Source organism: Jaculus jaculus, chromosome 16, assembly GCF_020740685.1.
Source record: "Jaculus jaculus isolate mJacJac1 chromosome 16, mJacJac1.mat.Y.cur, whole genome shotgun sequence".
In the NCBI taxonomy this organism is placed as follows: domain Eukaryota; kingdom Metazoa; phylum Chordata; class Mammalia; order Rodentia; family Dipodidae; genus Jaculus; species Jaculus jaculus.
The window spans coordinates 44,610,732-44,633,964 of NC_059117.1; the positions used below are offsets into that span (position 1 = coordinate 44,610,732).

The 23,233-nt window shown below is 38.7% G+C and overlaps 1 protein-coding gene and 1 pseudogene across 1 annotated transcript in view; both read left to right on the plus strand.

Moving 5' to 3' along the window:
* Itprid1 (ITPR interacting domain containing 1) overlaps window positions 1-23,233 on the plus strand; it is a 194,669-nt gene that overhangs the window by 66,585 nt on the left and 104,851 nt on the right. Inside the window, 3 exon segments of the mRNA XM_045135655.1 lie at window positions 249-292; window positions 20,283-20,334; window positions 22,195-22,281. Of these exon segments, the coding sequence (XP_044991590.1) occupies window positions 249-292; window positions 20,283-20,334; window positions 22,195-22,281 (183 nt within the window).
* LOC123455349 lies at window positions 8,291-9,572 on the plus strand (annotated as a pseudogene).

Sequence of the window (23,233 nt, forward strand, 5' to 3'; positions counted from 1 at the left end):
GATGAGTTATCAGGGTGGGATGCATAGGGATTTTTCTATTAATTAGGTTCATGAAAGATTCCATTATTACAAAAGCTATACGCCATATAAAAATACAAAATAGAATGATATTTGATTCCCTGACTCCTGATTCCTTTCAATAAAACCTAACTCTGAATTTGTGATCATCAGTTTAGTTTAAGAAGCAATTTTGCAATAGTTTATTTACACACAATTTTGGACTCACAATACTTTTCTTTATTTTATAGTGTACATGAAAACCTCCAGCAGCAAGGCATCAAGTACCATCATGGTAAGACCACAAAATTCAGAGAGGTGATGTTTGGTGGAGCTGAATAGATGTTTATGTGAAAAATGTGCATGCAAGCAAATCTTCCTATAAGGAGTCTGACCACAGATTCCTAGAAAAAAGATCCTTCCTTTCATTTGATTTATGACTGAGACTCAGAGAAGGTAAGTATGCCCCTCCACTGCAGCAGGTTAATAGCTGAAACCAGGGGTCTTGCTGCCATCAGACACTCAAATGGGAGCAGGAAATTCTCTGAAGAAATTTTATATGAATTATGGAAATGAAATTGTTTAATAGTCCCTCATATTATATTATAATTTTATTTCTGAACCTACTTTCCCTTTTAGTTTTAGAATTGTGCTTTTCTTTCTATAGTGATCTATTTACCCTAAGAACAAATAACTAAATCCTAAAGCCAAACAGCACAAATATTTGAGACAAAAAGGCTCACATTTGTTTTGCTGAGATTTGATAAGAACATTAGAAAAAGAAGATAAATGAGTTCAGATCCCATGGATTTTCTTTTCATTATATTAAAATGCCATACTTTATAGGGTCAAAATTCCTCAGTTATAAAATATGCTTACTTTAGAAGCAACACTCAGATGGATAAAGGATGGCAGTTTATATATAAGAGTCAGCATTAACTACAAGACACAGCCTAATTTTGTAAGTTAAAATAAAAAGAAAGGATATATTAAAATTGATTAAATGCCATAAAGAATGTATGTAAATATGACATAAGATAGGAATATAATGATTACAGGGGAAATTTTTAGTTTAATAGTAACTTACTTTTCTGGTCTTAATTACTTCACTTCCTCCATTGCTGTCTTAAATTAAGATTTACCATTGTCTGCAAAACAACTTAAACTTGGGCAAACAATTTAAACTTGGGCATTTTACTTAAAAATGTAAAGTTTTATAATTAAAATTCCCTTCTTTACCAAGCTGTTTTAATTTTAATATAACATTTCTATGAACATTTCTAATTTTAAAAGATTTTTTTCTAATAAATTGCCTTTCTGTTCATGTTAAGCAAAACCATACAGCCTGCATTTCATAGCCTCTGTCCATGAATCTTGCCCAGAGCATAGTGAAGAAGCCTGTGCTGATTCTGGGGTCTTCAGTAACTGTATTAAAATCCTCACTTCTGGACTAGGCAGATGGTCCAGAAGACAAAGTGCTGGCCACACAAGCACTACAGCAAGAGTTTGGATCCTCAGCACCCACATAAATGCCAGGTGGGTGTGGTGGTCCACCTGTCATCTCAGCACCAGGGAGACAAAGACAGAGAATCCCCAGGGCAAGCTTATTAGCTATACTGGCCCAATCAGTGATTTCTGGTTTCAAGAAAGACCCTGCCTCAGTAAATAATGTGAAGAGTGATCCGGGATGACACACTGTGTCAACCTCTGGACTCTATATGCATGCACAGACATGTAGGCATATGCACACACATACAAACATATGCACAAAAGTTAGTGAATCCTCATTTATCTTAAACTGCAGATAAATAATAGCCTTGCTTCCCAGGAACAAAATTAGTGGATTAATATAGCTAGGGTAAATGCAAGAAGGAAACAGGTTGTCAATCTGGTGCTAAGATCAGAGAAGCACAGGTCTCATTCAGCAGCTCTTTCCTCTTCAGCAAGGCTTAATAATAACAGAAGAGCTTCTTACAAGTTTAATTAGGCTTTCACTTTTACAAGGCCTTTTCTGGTTGATCATATTTTAAACTCAGTAACCTGTGTGGGAGCATGACTGGTTTTCATTTTTACTTCACAGGTGGTTAGTTTGGGGCACACGGTGTCAAGTGCCATTAGTTTTGGTTACAGCTGTTTAGAGGCAGTCAGGGAGACTGGAGGCCCAGCCTTCCAGGAGCTCCTTCACACGACACTACAGATGCACACGTTTTGGGAAGCTCAGAGCACACTGGAAAGCATGGCACTAGGTCAGTACTCAATATGGCAATGGTATTAAAGAAAACATCCTGAGACCCTGCAAAGGACAGGGGAAAAGCAGTTACTTACTGATGAGAGATGGTTCCGTCAAAACTCATTAATTCCTGATAGGATACATAGGGAAGATTCTGGGCAGTCATCACTATTTACATCACTAATTACCCCAAACTCAGCAGCTTATAACTATACAAAACTATTTTTCTCATAGCTGTGGAGGCTGAAAGTCCAAACTCAAGGTACTAAAAAGTCATCCATCCTCTAGGGACTATGGCATTTCCTTGTTGCTGATTGCTTATGGATACATGGTTTAGAAATATGTTCCTTCATAGTTAGCTGAGGAGCAGAGCCTGGCTGAGATGAGTCATCAACATGGCTGGTACTGTGAGCAGAGCCCACGTCTCCCCTCTGGGACCTCTCATTAGGTGCTTTAAGTTTTGTTTTTTTGTTTTTTTTTTTTAACATTATTTACCCACACTACCCGCTGATAGAAGTGATTTATATCTCTGCTTTAAATTATGCTAGATATCATCCCTTGTCCCTTCTTTACACACCAGTTTTAATATTACAAAAGGTTAGGCAGATGGCCATGCTGTTTATATCCAAAGCACAACTAATAAACTTCACAATGATGTTTTCTTATGTTCTATCATTTGTCAGGGCCTTGCAGCTGAGTGTTCTGACAGTCTCCTTTAAGCATCTCCAGAGCATTGTAGCCTCAGGGCACATGACAAGAACCTTATAGGCAAGAACCTCTTGGGCATTCTTTTATTCTTTCTATTTTTCCTTTCCAAGAATCTTAAGCATTGAGTGCAGATAATAGCCTCTTCATAGTTACCAACTGCATAAGCACGTAAGTGTGACTATCTCGATTCTGTGAGGCTTCACCAGTCTTCTACCCACAATCACAACCATGTCCAGAGCCTCTATGGAGCCAGTCATGGGGCTAAGGGCCTATGCTGTGGATATTAACATCCATTCTTTCTGGCCGCTGATTCACTACTCACCTTAAATTCCATATTGAAGTTGAGTATTAGAAAGACCATAGAGAGCATCAGTCGTAGCAAATTCATTGTCACCATCAGAGGACAAATTAAGTATCAATACCATCTGACGATAAGAGTATTTTGCCATTGTAATGCAAAGATAACACACACAGGGTTAATGCAGACTTCATCATGTAGGTTAATGTAATTCAAATGTTTAACAACACATTTATGTGTCACTGTGAGTTAAAAGACTAAATATCCTAAAGCAGAAAAAAACAATTCATGTCACAGACATACTTGGTAACAGTTCCTACTTAATGGATAATTAATTCATTGTCTTTATTAATATTTAGATTTCTCTTTTTATAGTCCTAAGGATTTAACCTAGGGTCTTATGCACCCTAAACAAACTTTCTATCACTGAACTGCATCCCCAGTCCCTAGAATTTTGAGGCATAATGTCACTATGTGTCCCAGACAGGCCTTAAATTTACAATCTTCATGCCTCCGACCCTTGAGTGCTAGGATTACAAGCATTTACTAGCACACCTAGCTAATATTTAGATATTTTTCTTCAATCAACAGACACATTCCAGAGAAGTAAATTTATTTCTTTCCAATTGGAATGAATTAAGCAATGAAGCCTCTAAAAATCAAATTCTAATTCAGTGTTCTGAATATATTTTTTTAAAAGTCAGAGTAGGGCTGGCGAGATGGCTTAGTGGTTAAGTGCTTGCCTGTGAAGCCTAAGGACCCTGGTTCCAGGCTCGATTCCCCAGGACCTACTTTAGCCAGATGCACAAGGGGGCGCATGCGTCTGGAGTTCGTTTGCAGTGGCTGGAAGCCCTGGTGCTCCCATTCTCTCTCTCTCTATCTGCCTTTCTCTCTCTGTTTGTCGCTCTCAAATAAATAAAAATAAACAAAAAAAATTTTAAAAGTCAGAGTAAATCCAATTGAACATAATAGATATTCCCTTAGAACTTGTAAAGTAAAAGAATTTAGAACTAAGAACTATTCTCACAGCTTCTTAAACTGTGGGTTGTGACCTCATATAGCAATTCATGTAATTGAATGTGAGGGAACAAAAAAATTGGTCATAGTAAAATTTGGCAATGATCAAGATCAACTGAATCAACTCTGAGGTCTATCTGCAGCACTTGTCTTGGTTGTGTTACACAGCATCACTGTCACCTCAGTTCTGACTACACAATGTGCTGACATTGCTCTGCACATGCTCACATCAGGCAGTGCCAATGAAATCTACCTGAAATACCTCAGCTCAGATTAGAGACTTCTATATGCTATGGATTGCACTGTTTTTACTGCATATACAAAGTTTATATTTTATAGAAACAATGATGTGATTACAGAAAATAAAGATTTTTAATATTTTCCTATCAAGTTAGCATATCTTTGGATAATATTGTGCTAGAATGCATGATTTTAAAATTGCTATTTGACTTGTTGACTTGAGTTTCATGATTAATTGTTAAATGAATTTAGGCTTGGGATTAGGACAGAATTTCCAGCAATTTCTGAAATAGCCCTAAACACATTTCTGCCATTTTGTACTATATAGTCACAAAAAGCAGTATTCTCAGTATTGATGATTATAAAATCCAAGTATTGATAAACTCTGAAAAAGATTATAATACTCTATATCCTGTGGTATCAAATATTCAGACAAGATTTAATTCTTTATGCAAAAGTAAACAGTTGCATCCATCTCATTAGTATGGTAATTTGCTTTCATCTTTAACAAATGGTAAAAAAGGCTTATATAATTGTTTAAAAATTAATTTATAATGTATTATAAATAAACGTTTGATTTGTAGGCTTATTTTATTTTATTTTATTTTATTGACATTTAGACTGTTTATTCTGCTCCACTGTTCTGTTTGTCTTTTTTTTAATACTATGTTATATGCCTATTTTACATAGTCATGCTCCTAGACTTGTGTAAAAATTTTTCAGGTAAAATGTAACTGGGAGTAGACATAATTTCAGAAACCCTGCTCTAGGTGAAATATTGTCACTGACTTTCTGGGATCTTTGAAATTTCAGTGTAATCTACATGGCTTCACTATAAGAGTCTCTAATCTTACTTCCCTTTATTGCTTTCCCTGTTCTTTCATCATCTAAGGCTCCCTATCTTAAAGTCTTACTGTTAAAGATGGCCTCTTACCCTTCTGAGACCTGACCTAGATCCTATATTCTCCATGAGGCTCCTCCTACCTTCTGCACTGAGGCAAACTTTCTCTTTGAAACACTTAAACACTAGCAGCACCTGTCCAGGGTTCTTCCCATGTGGCACTCAGCCAATCGTGGCTCCAGTTAATGGAAGATATTCCCTGCTGGGTTAGAGGTATCTCTGAATCACTGATGGCCCCAAAACTAGTGAGCCAAAGGATCTGGCTAAGATATGATAAGAGAATGATTTTGTCAGGTTGGGAAATTTTCTCAGAAGAAGCAAAACTTGACCTAGTCAGTGAAAAAGTATTATTTAAGATATAAAAGAGACAATGCAAGAAAATTTAATCTGGTGGAAGTAATAGGAGTTTTATCAAAGGCACATAAGTGAGAAGAAAAGTAAATATAGGAAGGACAGCTTATGGGAAGGGGTCATTCTGGAGAGAGGGAAGGGGGGCATTTCTTTCTTAGGTAGGATAACAAATGTCTACAAACCCAGAAAGGAGGACTGCCCTTCATCTCATAGGCTTGAGATGGCTTGGAATGGTCATTCAAGGCTGGGTTGAAATGCATAGGTAGTTTAAATGATACCTGGGATTAATAGGATTTCAATGTTAGTCTCTTTGCTTATGTGAAAAGAGAGTAATGAACAATTTATGGTGATAATCTGACGTTACCGCATAGGTACAATTTTGGGAGCTTGAAGCAAGTGTATCACTTATTTACCATCTTAATTATGGTGAGTTCTGAACTTTCTAGAATGAGGAAACAAATGAGTGATTCTAGATTTTTATCTAGAGGTGAGGGGGAGCACATAACCATATCTCGAAGAAGCTATTACAGACTCAGGCTTAAGGTGACAAGGGCTTACACTGGGGTTTACAACGGAATGGGGAGGAAGAGTCCACAGCATTCAGAAATTAAGTCAATATGGGGCTGGGAGAAGAGTATAATATTTGTTAGCTCCAAGGTTTTGAATATGAGTATCAGCCAAAATGTAAGAGTCTTCTTTTTGTGAGAAGACAGATTAATAATATGCCATTTGAGACAAACATACATACTGGCTGCCTTTGTGATGGGTCCTTGTTGGTCAGGTAGGAGTTAACTTTTCAGAAAGCTGCAGAATGCTATTATTTTAAATCCCTGTGAAAATGTAATTTGATTAGTCTATTGGATGATATTCCAAAGAACCAAATGTCTTCCATGAATCAGTCAGAAATGCTTAGGAAAACCAAAATAAAAAATGTTTTCTAAGCCAATAAAGGTGCTAATTAGTGCCTTCTGCATATCTAACTACATCGTCTCCAGTAATACGTTTTGCGGGGTTAAGTGTGGTATCAGCTGCTTCAGATGGCACATGTCCACAGAACAGTGGCTGGAGACTTAAATATCTAGAAGAGAGTCAGAACTAGAAATTTAACCATGGAACATGATGAATCGAAGAGAGCTGGGACTTTTGTTCTCACTCTAATTTTTCTCAAAAGCAATCCTTAGGAACTTAGGGATAGCAGGGCTTTTATTGTTTTTCTCAATGCTTTTAGAGAATAAAATCTGATCTTAAAAATCTAAGAAGTGGGCATGAGAGATGGCTTAGTGGTTAAGTGCTTGCCTGTGAAGCCTAAGGACCCTGGTTTGAGGCTCAATTCCCCAGGACCAATGTAAGTGAGATGCACAAGGTGGCACATGCATCTGGAGTTCATTTGCAATGTCTAGAGGCCCTAGCATACCCATTCTCTCTCTACCTATCTGCCTCTTTGTCTGTTGCTCTCAAATACATCAATAATTTTTTTTAATCTAAAAAGGAAGCTAGGCATGGTGGTACACAGCTTTAATCCCAGCACTCAGGAGGCAAAGGCAAGAGGATTATACAGTGAATTCTAGGTCAGCCTGAGATAGAGTGAGACTCTATCTCACGGTGAAAAAAAAGAAGAAAAAAAATCTAAGAAGGGGATTCTGGAGGGAAAGCAAAGCAGTTAGGGAATCAAGCATGGAACTGAAGATAGCCTAGCCAGCAGAGCGTCACACCATAGATAAGGCACATCAGTGGGTGGTGCATTCTGTCTGAAGCAGTTCTGAGGCTGATTCCTGTGGAAGCTTGAGGTTCTTGGAGCAGTTCATCTGTCTTGTCTGACATTCTCTATGTATTGGGTTCTTGCTCTGATCTGAGGCAGCAGACTCAAACACATCCAGGAGTCATGCTGATAAATGCAAATGAATGAAGCTGGCAGTATAAGGACTACAGACAATTGGAGTTTATGTTGCCATCCACAGATGGCTACCCTGACAACACCTGGGCCAGAGCTGTGGCTCTTCCAAGTTTTAAGGAAAGTCTAGGAATCCCATTCCCTGTGAGAACTGGCATTATAGACTACTAGTTTGTGTTTCTCTGTTCAAGTTCATTTTGGAAACAGCCAGGGAAATAGAACCTGATGCTGACAAGGCTAACCTCATGCTCTGAGAAGTAAATTTACCTTACAAGTTTGAAAAATGGAAAAAAAAAAAAAAGTTTCACACTGCTCCGTATAAAACTTGCAGTGTGTATATCCACATGTTTGGAGGGTCAGTTTCTACTTTCATGACAATCAAGAAATACTGAGGAAGCCTTTGAGCCCAGGGTCAGTTTCTACTTTCATGACAATCAAGAAACACTGAGGAAGCCTTTGAGCCCAGCCCAGTGTCTTAGCCTGCGGCCAGGATGGCGGGTCCCTCGGTTCGAGAGCTGAGCGCCAGCTGGCTGCAACAGTGAATTTTAGAATGTACACAATCAAGCTCTCTTATGACAAAATGATTCCCAAAGGAACTGATGTTCACATGCTTTCTTTGTGTGTGTGCATGTGTGTGTGCACGCATGTGTGTTCCTTCTTCAACTGTGGCTGCTCCTCAAGCTAAGAAGAAACTTTCCAACTTGTCTGCCGTGGAAACTTTCTCCTCATGTCCTACAGTCTTCCCAGGCAGAAGCTCTGCCCAGTAGAACAAATAATGTGCTGTCCTTTGCACCTCTGCAAACATTCACAGATGAGGAAATAATCATGAAGAAATCAGTTAGAAAATTTGCACAGGAACAAATTGCTCCTTTGGTTTCAATCATGGATGAAAACTCAAAAATGGATGAATCAATAATACAAGGATTATTTCAGCAAGGGCTGATGGGTATTGACGTAGATGAGAAGTACGGGGGAACAGGAGCTTCATTCTTTTCCTCGATCTCAGCGATAGAGGTGTTGGCCAAAGTGAACGCGTCTGTGGCTCTCCTCTGTGACATCCAGAACACGGTGATTAACAACCTATTTAAAAAGCATGGAACAGAAGAACAAAAGGCCACCTATTTGCCTAAGCTGGTTACAGAAAAAGTAGGAAGCTTCTGCCTTTCTGAGGCTGGGGCTGGTAGTGATGCTTTTGCATTGAAGACTAGAGCTGATAAACATGGAAATTATTATGTCATCAATGGGGCAAAGATGTGGATCAGTAATGCTGAACATGCAGGGATCTTCCTGGTCTTCGCAAATGTAGATCCTTCTGCTGGCTATAGAGGAATCACCTGCTTTGTGGTAGATCGTGATACAGAAGGTCTTCACATAGGAAAGCATGAAAACAAAATGGGGATCAGAGCTTCTTCTACCTGCCAGTTAATATTTGAAAATGTCAAGGTTCCAGAGGCCAATGTCTTGGGCCAGGTTGGCCATGGCTATAAATATGCCATAGGAAGTCTTAATGAAGGTAGAGTAGGAATTGCTGCACAGATGCTGGGACTGGCCCAAGGTTGTTTTGACTATGAAATCCCATATATTAAAGAAAGGATGTAGTTTAGCAAATGCATATTTGACTTTCAGGGGCTCCAACACCAAGTGGCTCAGGTGGCTACTCAACTGGAAGCTGCAAGATTGCTAACATGTTAGCTAACATGTTAGGCTTGTACAAACAGGAAAGCCATTCATAAAAGAAGCATCAATGGCCAAATACTATGCATCTGAGGTTGCCGGACTGACCACGAGTAAATGCATTGAGTGGATGGGAAGAGTCGGCTACACCAAAGATGGCCCTGTGGAGAAGTTCTTCTGAGGCTCAAAGATTGGCACAATATGCGAAGGTGCTTCCAACATCCAGCTGAACACCACTGCAAAGCACATCAGTGCAGAGTACTGATGTTCTGGGACTGGCCCCTCCTCATTGTCACTGGTGTTCTCTTTTCAACTGTGCCTTGTTGGTTCAAGCACCGGAGCATGACCCTGTTTCCTGTCCCTGGGTGCAGCATTTTCTCATTTTTGTTTCCAGTCTGCTTAAGCACAGGAGATTGTTTCTAAAATTTGGGAAGAAATCTCATATTTTCTCCAAAATGGTTTTTAAACTTCTATATACATTTGTTATCATGCTAGTTTCAGAGTCTGTGTGAGTATTTGAGAAGATTAAGACATTGAAAGTATTGCTTACAGAAATCATCATTTTATGTTCCTACTATATCTGCTGTGGCAGGAGTCAGAGAAACATTGTTACGCTTGGCAACTCCTATTCAGTAGCTCATAGATTCCGTAGTAAGCTGCTAAGTGAGGTAGAAACAGATAAAATATTATTTGGAAAACTCTAAAACTTCCAGTTCTAAATATCAGAGAAATGGTGGAAGATACAGATGTAACTTTGGGGACTGGGAAGATGGCACAGTGGTGAAAGGCCCTTGCTTTCAAAGCCTGCCCACCCATGTTCAATTCCAAGTCACCCATATTCAGGCATGTGGTATTCATTTGTAGCCTCAAGAAGCCCTGGAGTACCCATGCACACATGCAGCACATACACATGTGTATGCACACATAAATAAATAAAAGTAAAAGCCTAAATAATAAATAAAGAAATACTGAGAAAATAGCATTTGGTTTCCCAGGATTCAGGAAGTCTAGGAATGTACCATTGAAATCAAACAACATTATAAATCAGACATTTCCTAAAAGGTACTATTAGGGTACTTTGAAAAACTTATTTTTCTTTCATCTTTATTTTAAATTAAATATGGATATATTTTGTATGTAACCAACACATGTTAGCACCATCCTTTCCCTCCTCCCTGTCCCTTTTCTGAAGAGGCCTTCCTTGTTGGGGATGTAGGTCAACCTTATCAGGATTGTAGGTTATGCATTAGGAGGGGGGGCAATGTCTCTGTGCAAGATGTCCCAACCTGTGGCTCTAACAATCATTCTGCCCCCTCTTCTGCAAAATTTCCTGAGCCTGGCTGGGAGCATTTTAGGTCTACTTCAGTAATGGGCACTTAGAAGCCTTTGGATCTCTTGTTTGGTAGGTGTTGAGTGTCCTCAGTATCTTTCTCCAACACCCTTGTTCTGATACCAGATTCAGTTAGAAAGCAGCACTCTTTCTCATTTCCCCAATTCCTCTGCGGTTTCAGCTGGAGCAGGGGTGGAGTACACTGGGCTTTCTCATCATCAGCAAAATAAACACCTCTGGTTGTTGATGATGGCCTCCTCAGGTCCAACTCCTGTCTGAAAAACAGAAGCAGATTCTCCAATGGAGAATGAAGTCAGCACCAGTTAAATGGGATAACCATTATTAATTTAGAGAGAATTAAAAGGGTGTAGACCCTCTTATAGTCTAAGGTTACTGGGAACTTAACAATGGAAAGCAGAACCATTATCTATATAATTCTGACTTGTTTCCCAGTTCCAGCTATGATTTCCTTTCCACTGAGCAGTTCTGTTAGCCAACCCAAGAGCAGTTGGTTACCGACCATGGCTGTGTGTCACTATTGCACTTGTTTGAGCATCACATCAGGTTGTTTGCTTCTGAGTTGCTTAGACTTTCAGTTACATAGACAGATGTTGGCCACTTTTCCCCAGTTGCTAATGTCCTGCCTTCCAGTACTAGATAGGCTAATTGTTTGGGGACTGCCTGTCTTCAGGATTCCAACCAAGACTCACCATAGACTGTGTCAACAGTGTATGGTGTCTTCAGCAAAAGGGTCTTACTATTAACCTCTGGTGAATAATCAAGTGCTCTGACAGAAGTCTGTCTTGTTTGTTTGGGGAGATGTAGTAGGTCTCTCTGATCAACAGCTCATTGTGGATGTAGACCACATCCTGCTATAGGGAATTATAGGCCAACACCAACAGAAGAGGAAAAATAAATATAAAGAAGAAAGAGAAACAGGAGAATTTGAGGTTAGGTATTATCTCATTCTCTACCAGGCCCTTAGATTCAGGTACTGCCTCTAAGGTCCTCTTGAGGGTTCTGCCTTTAAGTCTGACTTCCAGGATATAGGATTCTGTGGTACCAGTTCAATTTGGGATCAGTTTTGTGTTTCCCACACTTTCCTTTTCCCCAGCCCTACCCTCCTTATTGTACAAGCCTCAAGATGCTATTCAGTTATGTTAGAAACTTGGGATAATCCAGGTTAGGAACTGCAGATGAGTGAGATCATGCAATGGATGTCTTTCTGTGATTGTGTAAGTTCACTTAGAATGATCTGTTCCAAGTTCAATCATTTTTCCACAGATTTCAATGTGCCATTTTTTTCTTATTGCTGAGTAGAATTTCATCATGTAGAATACCACATCTTGATTATATACTTATCCAATGATGGGCACCTGGGGTGATTCCAGTTTTTAGCTATTATGAATTGAACAGCTATAAACATGGTTAAGCAAATATCTCTGAACTGAGATGTGGAGCTTTTAGGATAAATGCCCAGTAAGGGAATAACAGGGGCTATTGGTAACTGTATATTCAGTCTTTTCAGGAGTTTCCATATTGATCTCTGCAGTGGTTGCACCAGCTTACATTCCCACCAACAGTGAATGAATGAGTGTTCTTATTTCTCCAAGCCTCACCATTTGTTTCATTTGATTTTTTGAATGTTTGTTGGTTAGGGATGTTGAAATTTTTCTTAAGTGTGTGTTAGCCATTTGTAATTCTTCTGAGAACTCCCTATTTAGTTCTCTGGCCCACTTTTGAAGTGAGTTGCTTGATTTTTTTTTACTATTTAGTTTTTTAACCTCTGTAGATTTTAGATATTAGGCTTCTATCAGTGGTATAGTTAACAACGATTTTTCTCCCATTCAGTGGGAAATCTGTTGGCTCTGCTTATAGTAGGCTTGTCTGTGCAAAACCTTTTTAGATTCATGAGATCCCATTGTTTGAGTATTTGTTTAATTTTCTGGGCTACTGGGGTTTTGTCCAAGAAGTCTTTTCCCAGTCCTATATCATGGAGAGTGCCTCCTATTTTTCTTCCAGTAGTTGAAGAATTTCAGTCTTATATTGAGGTCTTTAATCCATTTGGATTTGATTTTTGTATATGGTAAAATGAGTGGGTCTAATTTCATTTTTGTATGTATGGTCATCCAATTTGCCCAACACCATTTGTTTAAGATGCTATCTTTTCTCTAGCCTACATTATTGGCATCTTTGTCAAAGATCAAGCAGCTGTAGTCACTTGCCCTAAGGTCTGGGTCTTCAATTCTGTTCCATTAGTCTATGTTTCTGTTTCTATTCCAGTACCATGCTGTTTTTTATCACTATGGCTTTATAATATATATTTAGATCAGGTATGGTGATACCACCAGAGGTGTTTATTTTGCTGATGATATATTTGGATATCTAAGGCCTTATGTCATTCCATATGAATTTTGATATCATTTTTTTCAATCTCTGTGAAGAATGATGCTGGTATTTTTATTGGTAGTGCATTAAATCTGTATATTGATTTTGGTAGAATTTCCATTTTCACAGTATTAATTCTACCTATCCAGAAGCATGGGAGGTCTTCCCATCTTCTCAAGTCCTCCTCTATTTCTTTCTTGAGCATTTTTTATATTTTTATCATATAGTTCTTTCACATCCTTTGTTAGTGTTATTCCAAAGTAATTTTTTGTTGCTATTGAAAAATGGGGCAGCCTCACTGATTTCTTTCTTTGTTTATTTGTCCTTTGCATGTAGAAAGGCTACTGTTTCTTTTATTTTTTTTTTTTTACTTTTATAAAAAATTTAATTTATTAGTTTTCTTTTCAGCAAATACAGGCAGTTTGGTACCATTGTTTAGGCTCATCTATGATATACCCCCTCCCATTGGACCCTCCTTGTTGATGTAAATGGGTCGTGCATTGTGGAGTTAGCCCACAGTTATTGGTATAATAAATGTCTCTGCATATCATGACCCAACATGTGACCCTGACATTCTTTCTGCACCCTCTTCCACAAAATTTCCCTGAGCCATGTTGGGTTCATTTTTGGTCTGCTTCAGTGCTGAGGTGTTGGGGCCCTCTGAGGCTCTGGCTCTCTGATTTGGTAGGAGTTGATTTTTCTCTGTGTTGGTCTTCTTCCCCTTTGTGCTGGTATCTGGTTCACAGGAAAACATCACCCTTGCTTGTTTCACCAATTGTCCTTAGTTTCAGTCGGGCCCCTTTTGAAGTATGTTGGGGCAGATCTCTCCTTAGGATCTGCATCTATCTGAAAAAGAGAAGCAGATTCTCCAACGGAGAGTAAGTTAGCACCCGGAAAATTGAGATAACACTTACTTTTTTGATAGACAGTTTGATAGGTGTAGGCCCTCTTGTATCCCATGATTGATGGTAGTTTGATATTGGAGAGTGGACTTATGTTTGGGTATGGTTCTGACTTGTTTTGCTGGCGAGGATGTTGAGAAGTAGGGACACTCATTCACTGTTGATGGGAATGCAGGATGGTACAACCACTTTGGAAAGCAATATGGAGACTCCAGAAAAAGCTGACTATAGAAATACCAACAGACCCAGTTATACCCTTACTGGGCATCTACCCTAAAACCTTCAAACCACATGCCACAGAGATTTGCTCAACCATGTTGGTAGCGGCTCAATTCATAATAGCTAAAAGCTGGAATCAACCCAGATGTACATCATTAGAAGAATGGATAACAAAGATGTGGTATATCTACACAATGGAATTCTATACAGCAGTAAGAAAAAACAACACAAATAAATTTGAAGAAAAATGGTTGAACCTGGAACAGATCATTCTCAGTGAACTTACCCAATCACAGAAAAAAAAATTGACACATAGTCTCACTCATATACAACACCTAACCTGAATCTACCCAAGATACCTTACATACCCAGCAAGCACCTCATGGACTAGACAATAGGATGGATGGGGAGGGCAGGGAGGGCATTGAAGGGTGGAAAACAGTAATCTGGACCCAATCGCCAATGGTACCATAAAATTATACTTCCTAAAAGACAGATCAAATGGCTGAACCTTCACTAGACCCTTACAGGAAACACCTGAACCACAAGACACTGGAGAGGGTAGGATCAAGACTAACCTAAATCTTCTACATCTTCCCTCCCTCCCTCTCCCCCTCTTCCCTCTATCTCTCTCCTCTATAACTCTTGTATATTAGTTATGTTTTTCCTCAATTTCTTAGTGGGCACTGACCTGTAACCCCCACTTCCAGCTTGGGGCTACCATCCACAATGAGATTTTGATCAGAAAAACCTACAAGGTTTCCCAAAACAATGACAGACTTCTGTCAGAGTACTTGATGACCCACCAAAGGCCAGTGGTGAGACCCTATTGCTGAAGACTCCATACACAGCTGACACGTTAAATCGAATGCCATGGCTGGAAGCCAGGAGAGAGTCAGTCCCCAGATAGTCAGCGTGTCTAGTGCCAGAAGGTGCTACATGGGCGACTGGGGGAAATGACCAATATCTGTCCAAGAAACTCATTGTCTAACCTAATTAGCAACAAATAACCTGATGTGATGCCCATACAAGTGCAATAGTGGCACACAGCCATGGTGGGGAACCAACTGCTCTTGATTTGGCTAATGGTTTGTTTTTGTAAAATTTTTGTGCATTGATTTTTGTATCCTGCCACTTTGCTGAAGTAATTTATCACCATTAGAAGTTTGGAGATGAAGATTTTTGGGTCACTTATATACAGGATCATATCATCTGCATGTAGAGCTAACTTGACTTCTTTCTTTCCAATTTGAATCCGTTTTATTTCTTTCTCCTGTCTTATTGCTTGGGCTAGTACTTCTAGTACTGTGTTGAAGAGAAGTGCTAAGAGTGGGCACCCCTGTATTGTTCCCTACCTCAGTGGTGATTCCTTGAGTTTTTTTTTTTTTCCATTAGATATTATTTGGGCTTTAGGAGCTTTATATAAAGCCTTTATTGTGTTGACATATAAACCATCCAGGCCTATTCTTTCCAGTGTTTTATCATGAAGTGGTATTGTATTTTGTCAAAGGCCTTCTCTGCATCAATTGAGATGATCATATGGTTCTTATGGTTTAGTTTATTTATGTAGTATTTTATGTTGACTGATTTCCATATGTTAACTCATCCCTGCATTCCTGGGTTGAAGTCTACTTGATCAAGGTGATTAATGCTTTTGATGTGCTGTTGAATTCAGTTTGTACAGATTTTGTCCAGGATCTTTGCATCTAGGTTCATTAGGGATATAGGCCTGTAGTTTTCTTTTCTTGTTTCATCTCTGTCTGGCTTTGATGCTAGGGTGATAAAAGGGGTTGGGGAGGATTTTCTGGTCTCTGATTATGCAGAATAGTTTGAGAAAACTGGTTTCAGTTCTTCTATGAAAGTTTGATAGAATTCAGCTAAGAAGCCATCCGGTCCCGGTCTTTTCTTTTGGGGGATGTTTTTGATTACTTATTATTCAATCTCCATAGATATGATAGGTTTGTTCAGGAGATTAGTCTGCTCTGAGTTTAGTTTTGGTAAGTGGTATGTGTCTAGGAATTCACCCGTTTCTTCCAGATTATTGAATTTTGTGATGTAGAGGTTCTGCAAGTATGCTCTGATGATTCTTCCAATTTCAGTCATGTCTGTTGTGATCTCTCCTTTTTCATTTCTGATTTTGTTATTTTTTTTTTCCTGATTATCTCCAAACTCTCAGCTTGGTAGCAGAAAGTGATACATGCATTGGTGGTGGCTAGATATTTGTACCATTGTCAGCAATATCAAGAAAACTATTAGGAATTAGTTGGGGAAAGAATGAAATAGTTGTACCTGCATGTCAGTAAGGGTGAAGTTAGGTCAAGGGGCCAATCATCAAATTGTTGGTGATAACTAGGCCTCATGGAATGTTTCTGTATGGGGGAGGATAGGAAGTGCCTTCTCCTAGCTGGTGCTTAAGTCTTGAGGAATCCCTATATGCCATTCAGACCAGATAATTCCTACTATCAGCTCATCTGGTCCATGGCACATATTCCTTGAAAAAATACTATCCTTAGGAATATATATTTTTTTTCTTGGAAGTTGTCTTTGGTTTCCTGGTAGCCAGATTACTCCTAACCACAGGGCCAGGCAGAAGGTCCAGGAGTGTAGTCATGAGATATGTGTTCTCTGAAGTCTCATGAAGTCTGGCCAAAGAATTTAGATGCTGTTGCAGCAGATTCACATTGCTGGTAGAAATCACCCAACCAAGAGCAGCTTTTGGGGAAAAAGGAGTTTATTTTGGCTTATAGACTCAAGAGGAAGCTCCTTGTTGACAGGGGAAAATGATGGTGTGAACAGAGGGTGAACATCACCCACTGACTAACATAAAATGGACAATAGCAACAGGAGATTTTTCAAACTTTGGAAGGGAACATTGGCTATAATACCCATAAGCCTGCCCCTAAGAGATGGCAATTCCCAAATATCCATCAGCCAGGAACCTAGCATTCAGAACACTCAAATTTATGGGGGATACCTGAATCAAACCACCACAATTGCTGAGCAACAAAATGTTTCTGGAGGGCTGGAGAGATGGCTTAGCGGTTAAGCGCTTGCCTGTGAAGCCTAAGGACCCCGGTTCGAGGCTCGGTTCCCCAGGTCCCACGTTAGCCAGATGCACAAGGGGGCACACGCGTCTGGAGTTCGTTTGCAGAGGTTGGAAGCCCTGGCATGCCCATTCTCTCTCTCTCTACCTCTGTCTTTCTCTCTGTGTCTGTCGCTCTCAAATAAATAAATAATTAAAAAAAAAAGTTTCTGGATGACTGTATTTTCTGAAGAGTTGAAGTTTATGGAAATTTAGCAGTTAGTCTAATTCTTATTATTAATACTAAAAGTAGATCATTTCCCCTCTGTGGCCACAGTGCCAGAGGCTTGTCTGGACATACACACTCATTCACACTTTCTAGAAACCCATAGCAGACAACTGGAAAAGACAGAGGCTGGGTAGGAGCAGCAAAATACACAGTCACAGATCCCAGAACCACATGGAGATCTGCTCAGAAACTCCCAAACTCCCCACATGATCCAACCCAGGCACACATTAGTGAATTACTTGGAAAAAAATGGTGAATAGAGTAGTGCTTATAAGAAGGGACCAGGAAAAAATGAAGGAAATTTGCTTCAAATGCCAAATATAATTTATTTTACCTTCCATTTGGCAACTTATTCTCTAATTCATCATAGTATCATCATTATATAATTACCTAAAATTATGCTGTACTTCCATCTATGACATAATTGATAATGTGGTAAATCAGCTTTTTCCTCATGTGTTAACTTCATTCAATTTTGGCTTAATGAGCTTGAGAAGCTCTGAGACAGAGATGCTGTTAGAGAGAAAGTGTGCTGCAATGGATTAATAATGCTTGTCTAGATGATAGATTTATCTGGAGTAGATTGTTTTCAACCTCTGACTCATAGAGGTACCTTTTGGGTTGATGGAAGAGCTAAGTGGGAGATCACATTCCCTAGCATATTTTCTGTATTTTACTCAATTTATTGACATTTAAAATTTACTCAAATTATTGTTTTCTTAAAATACCACTCATTAAGTTTATGACAAGTGACTTTCATCCTCTGTTATAATCTCAGTCGATGAAGATTTTGAGAGCTTATTTAGGCATAATGAAAAAGTGATAAAATTGATTAATGATGTCTGCCTTGCAAGTAGAGTTAGGAGTACTGGTAGAGGATCCATATATAAAACCATTCTGGATTTTATCCTTAAAAATATACGTTTGTCAACCTAATTTTGACTCTTGTGTTAAAAGTCCACTTTGCATTTTCTATATTTGTACTGTTGCTTGCTGACACTTTAAAGTATAGCTGTGTGTTCTTGGCTTGGTTAACAATACTGTATTTACACAAATAAAAGTTCTACACCTCCTTGGTTATCAGGTTAACCAAGCCTTTAAAAATCTGCTTAAAAATCATGGGCATCTCCTAGGTGCACTTCTGCAATCCCAGCACTCAGAACCTGAGACAGGGGGACTTTAATTTCAAAGCCAGCTTGTCTAGGGAGATCTTAACTCAAAACAACAACCATTCGTTTGTGTGTATGTTTCTCTCTCCATTGTCCAAACATTAATCTCATCATTAACTATGGATACTTTGAAATTGAATTCCTACTTAGTAATAATAATCCTAGTTCTAAACTAAGGCCCTTTGTCATTTCAGCATTCTTTTTCTTAACATTTTATTAATTAATTAATTAACTTATTAAGAGTATAAAAGAGAAAGGGGTACATAGAGGGACAGAGAAAAAGAATGAACATGTCAGGGCCTCCAACCATTGTAAACACATTCCAGATGCATGCACCAACCTTGTGCATCTGGCTTTACATGGGTACTGGGGGATCTAGCCAGAGTTGTTAGGTATTGCAGGTAAGTGCCTTAACTACTTAGCCACATATGTTAGTTCATCCCAAATTTTTCCCAATCTGTTTTGTATTTCTTCTGTGAAAAGCTTCATTTTCTCAGAGGAGCTACAGTGGCTATACTTATCAATTTGCTAGTATTACACACATGTGCCCAGTATAGCCATGAGTAAGAAGCCTAGTGAGCCTTCTGAGCACTTTGCCCATATTGTGAATATTTCCTCTTTCATGCATTGATCACATTTTCCCCCAAAGTATCTGAAAATGGCAATGGCCCATGAGTGGCCCCTCTGTTCCCAGTGTCATCTCTCACATATCTACCAGTCAACTAGACCTTCAGCATTATCTTTATCACATATAGTGTTTTGCTCATAACCTTTCCTGGTTTTCCACATACATGTAAATTCCTCTTTCTGGCATTCAAATAAACTACAAGACATTCTGTTAGCAGTGTGTTGTTTTGAGAAGAAACAAAAAACAACAGCAGAAAACTAAAATAAGCTATGGCATTTTACTAGCCATAAGAAATTTATGTAATCTCTCTAAGTCATTCTTTTCCTTTCTATTAAGAAGAAAATAATAGTGCCTATTTCAGAGATTTGTCATGGAAACTAAAAGATTTTACATGTAATGGGTTCGGTACTGTGCCTTGGGCAATGCAAAGTAAATGTTATTATGGCTACAGTCAATAATAAGGGTAATAGTAAATAGCTTAATCTTCTACTGGGTGATCATGGAATTATTACTAAATTTCTGTCTCAATTTCATTATTATAAGACAAGGGTAGGACCTAAGCTAAAAGGCATTTGGACTGAATAGATGTCATGAGTTCAGGGCAGATGCCTAATGATTCCTGAAGAGTTCATTAACGTTGTGCTGCCTCCACCCTTGTTCTTCAACCTTAGGATCATGGCAAAGCACCTCTAAATGCCAGTGACTCTATCAAAGAAGTCCCAGACCTGCTTTCCACACTTGCTATAGAAATCATTTCCCCCTTCTTATCATCCATCAAATTCTTCCCATTCTTAACAATCTAGGATGAAGCCTTTGTTGGCTCTACCATATGCTATTGACTTCACTGTACATTGAGCAAGTCCATTTGCTCAAGTATTTGTCATACCATTTAGCCATGATTATCATTTATATTCAAATATGGGTATGGAAATTTAGTCCAAAATTGATTTTTTGGACATGAGAAAACCATTTAATGGATAAAAGAAAAATAAGTTACCTCTACTTTTTTCTTTTTGTCATTATTGCAGTTACTTTGCATGAACAAGGACAGGTTCAAATGACCGTGAAAGACTACATGAGGTAGGTAGCAAAGTCAGACTTACTCCACTCTTAGGTTTGACATAGCATTTGATAAAAGAAATAGAAGTTCCATAAACATACAATGCACCTCAGAATCTCAAGAAACATCACTATCTTAGCCACCAAACTAAGAGCAGTTACACTAGCCATTGGATAATTAGAGTTTCTTTAAATAGAAAGGAGTGAGCAAACTAACAAATATTGATTTGATGGGAAATTTAATTAGAATTTATGCGCAAATTGCATTCTGCTCCAATTCAGCCATTCATAAAAGTTACACTCATAGTTTCATTTGGTCAATGTTATTAATCACCACGGTATTTATTATTATAATATCACATACTGTTATATAGAAAGCTCTAAATGTTTAAACACAGGAGAGACTAGAATGCATAGTGTGGCCTCTAGAGAAGCTGTGTCAGCTGGACCCTTAAAAGAAAAGCCCCACTCAGGCATACTCAACTGCAGAATCTTTGGTAGGATTTTCTACCTGTATTTTTTTCAGTTCTTTTAGATGATTCAACTCACACTGTAGTTTTTAAAATTTCAGGATTGACTCTGAGCAACGTGAGGGTAGAAACTAGTTCCTGATCCTTTGTCATACTTGCATAACCATATGGTGAAAACCAAATATGCAATGGTATAGCCTTCTTATCCCTGCCAGTTCATACTCAAAGTATCATTTTTCATAACCCTTTCCCCCTTACATGGAGTTGTAAGGTACAATGAAAATATTCCACGTAACTCAAAGAGGACAATGACATGGATTCACTGATTCACATCTATGGCTTTATTAAAACACACACACACACACATATTCTTCTGGATATAAGGCAATGATTCCTTTTGGATACCTCTGCCAAACCTTATAAAATAGGATGTTATCCTCATACTAAAAGAAAAACTCAATTAAAGAAACCCCAAGATATCACACTATGGTGAGGAGAACAGCTCAGTGAAAGGGGATTGTAGATATTTCTTCAAAGCTCCCAACAAGATCAATGTACTTTTCCAACTAGGGTTGTCATTATTCAGAAACATGTTCTTTCTTAGCTTTAATTAAAATAAAAGGCAGTTAAACAGAGATGAGGCAGGTTCCAGCTGTTCTTGCTGCCTGTGGACAGGACAAAAATAAACTCAGTAGACCAAATATGGAAACCTCATCTCTTTGGGAACATGTATATTTGCTTTGCATTTTATAAATTTCATTTTTATGCCAACTGTCAATTATACTTGATAATGTAGATGTGATTGATCCATGTCATAGCTGAACTACGTGAAGATGAATTGTATTACTATAGTGTTACAATTTCCTTGGAAGTGCTTTATAAAAATTTGCAATACAGGCCTATGGGACAGAGTGACACACATGTTTCTGTAGTAAAGAAGTTATTTATTATTACATAGCCACAGGAGCTCTGGGGATAACTCTTAGAGATTATTAGTTGTACACTATGAAATCCTTCTTCATTGTGAGAATTAACATTGATTCACTTCAGTGGTTGTTTACTGTGCATCTTTCATCACATAATTTTAAGTTCTTCCCCAAAACTGTGTTCCTGAAAGGTCCCCCATTGATTTGCCATCTGTCAAGAGTAAGACATTTTGACACCTTAACAATAAGCATATTTGCAGGCACCTAACACTTAAATCCGCACACCTTATGTGACACATGCTCTGAAAAGATGAGCAGCACCTTCAGCTCCACATACACCCTCCTCCAAGGTTTGGCCATGGTACAGTTATTAGGAAGGAGGATGAAATGCAAATGTTTGCTCTGGAAGGGAAAGGCTCCCAAGGATTTTCTGGGATGATCTAAATCAATAAGTCTTATCTTTGGTTTTCCCACTCCCACTCTAGATCTCTGCATCAGTTCTCAGGGACTCCTACTTTATCTCGAGGGACCAGTTTCAATTCTTGCCATTCTTCCACAAGTATACCACAAAGGTATGTGATTTCCAGGCACTGTTCATGATTCTACATGAAAAATGATGGTTGTATTAATGGATGAGAAAATGAATAAAGGGCTTCCAAATTCTTTTACAAGAACAACATAAAAGAGACAGTGAAATTAGAAAGCAGTATAAATATGTCATTGGGAAATTGACACTTGTCAATTTAATTTATCAATTGTTTATTTAAACAATGGGCCCCTCCATTTAATTGAATTTCATACCATGGTAAAAGGTAAGATATATACTGACAGCATCACTACCTATTGGATATAGCTTCAAGTCATATTAAGGGAAAACAAAAGATGCACAAATATAAAAATGCATGATGCTATTTAGAAACCTCTTACCCCCACCCCAATTCTGAAGATCATCTTCAGTGAGGATACTGGTATTCACTGTGGGGACCAAGAGGCCACAATCAGTTTCTGCATGGGTGGGAGAAACACTGTGACTCAGGCTATTTCCTCTCACCTTGAGGATCTTACAATTTTCCCAATGTTCCAATGTTCTTCCCCAATGTTCCCTGAGCCTTGGTGGACAAGATAGAGATATAATTTAGTGTTGATTTCTCTGGAGCCCCTGGATCTCTGTTTTAATGTGGTTTGAGTGACCGCAGTATCTGTTTCCATGTCCCTAGAACTGGTTTTCAGGCTAACCATGTGAGTAGTATTTCTGTTATCATTTCCTCTGTACTACTTCTGAGCCCAGGCAGATGGAATGGAAGTGATCCATCTCATTGTAGACAGTTATTTCTCTATTATTTTTATTTTTAAATTTATTTCTTTATTATTTGAGAGTGACAGACACAGAGAGAAAGACAGATAGAGGGAGAGAGAGAGAATGGGTGCGCCAGGGCTTCCAGCCTCTTCAAACGAACTCCAGACGCGTGCACCCCCTTGTGCATCTGGCTAACGTGGGACCTGGGGAACTGAGCCTTGAACTGG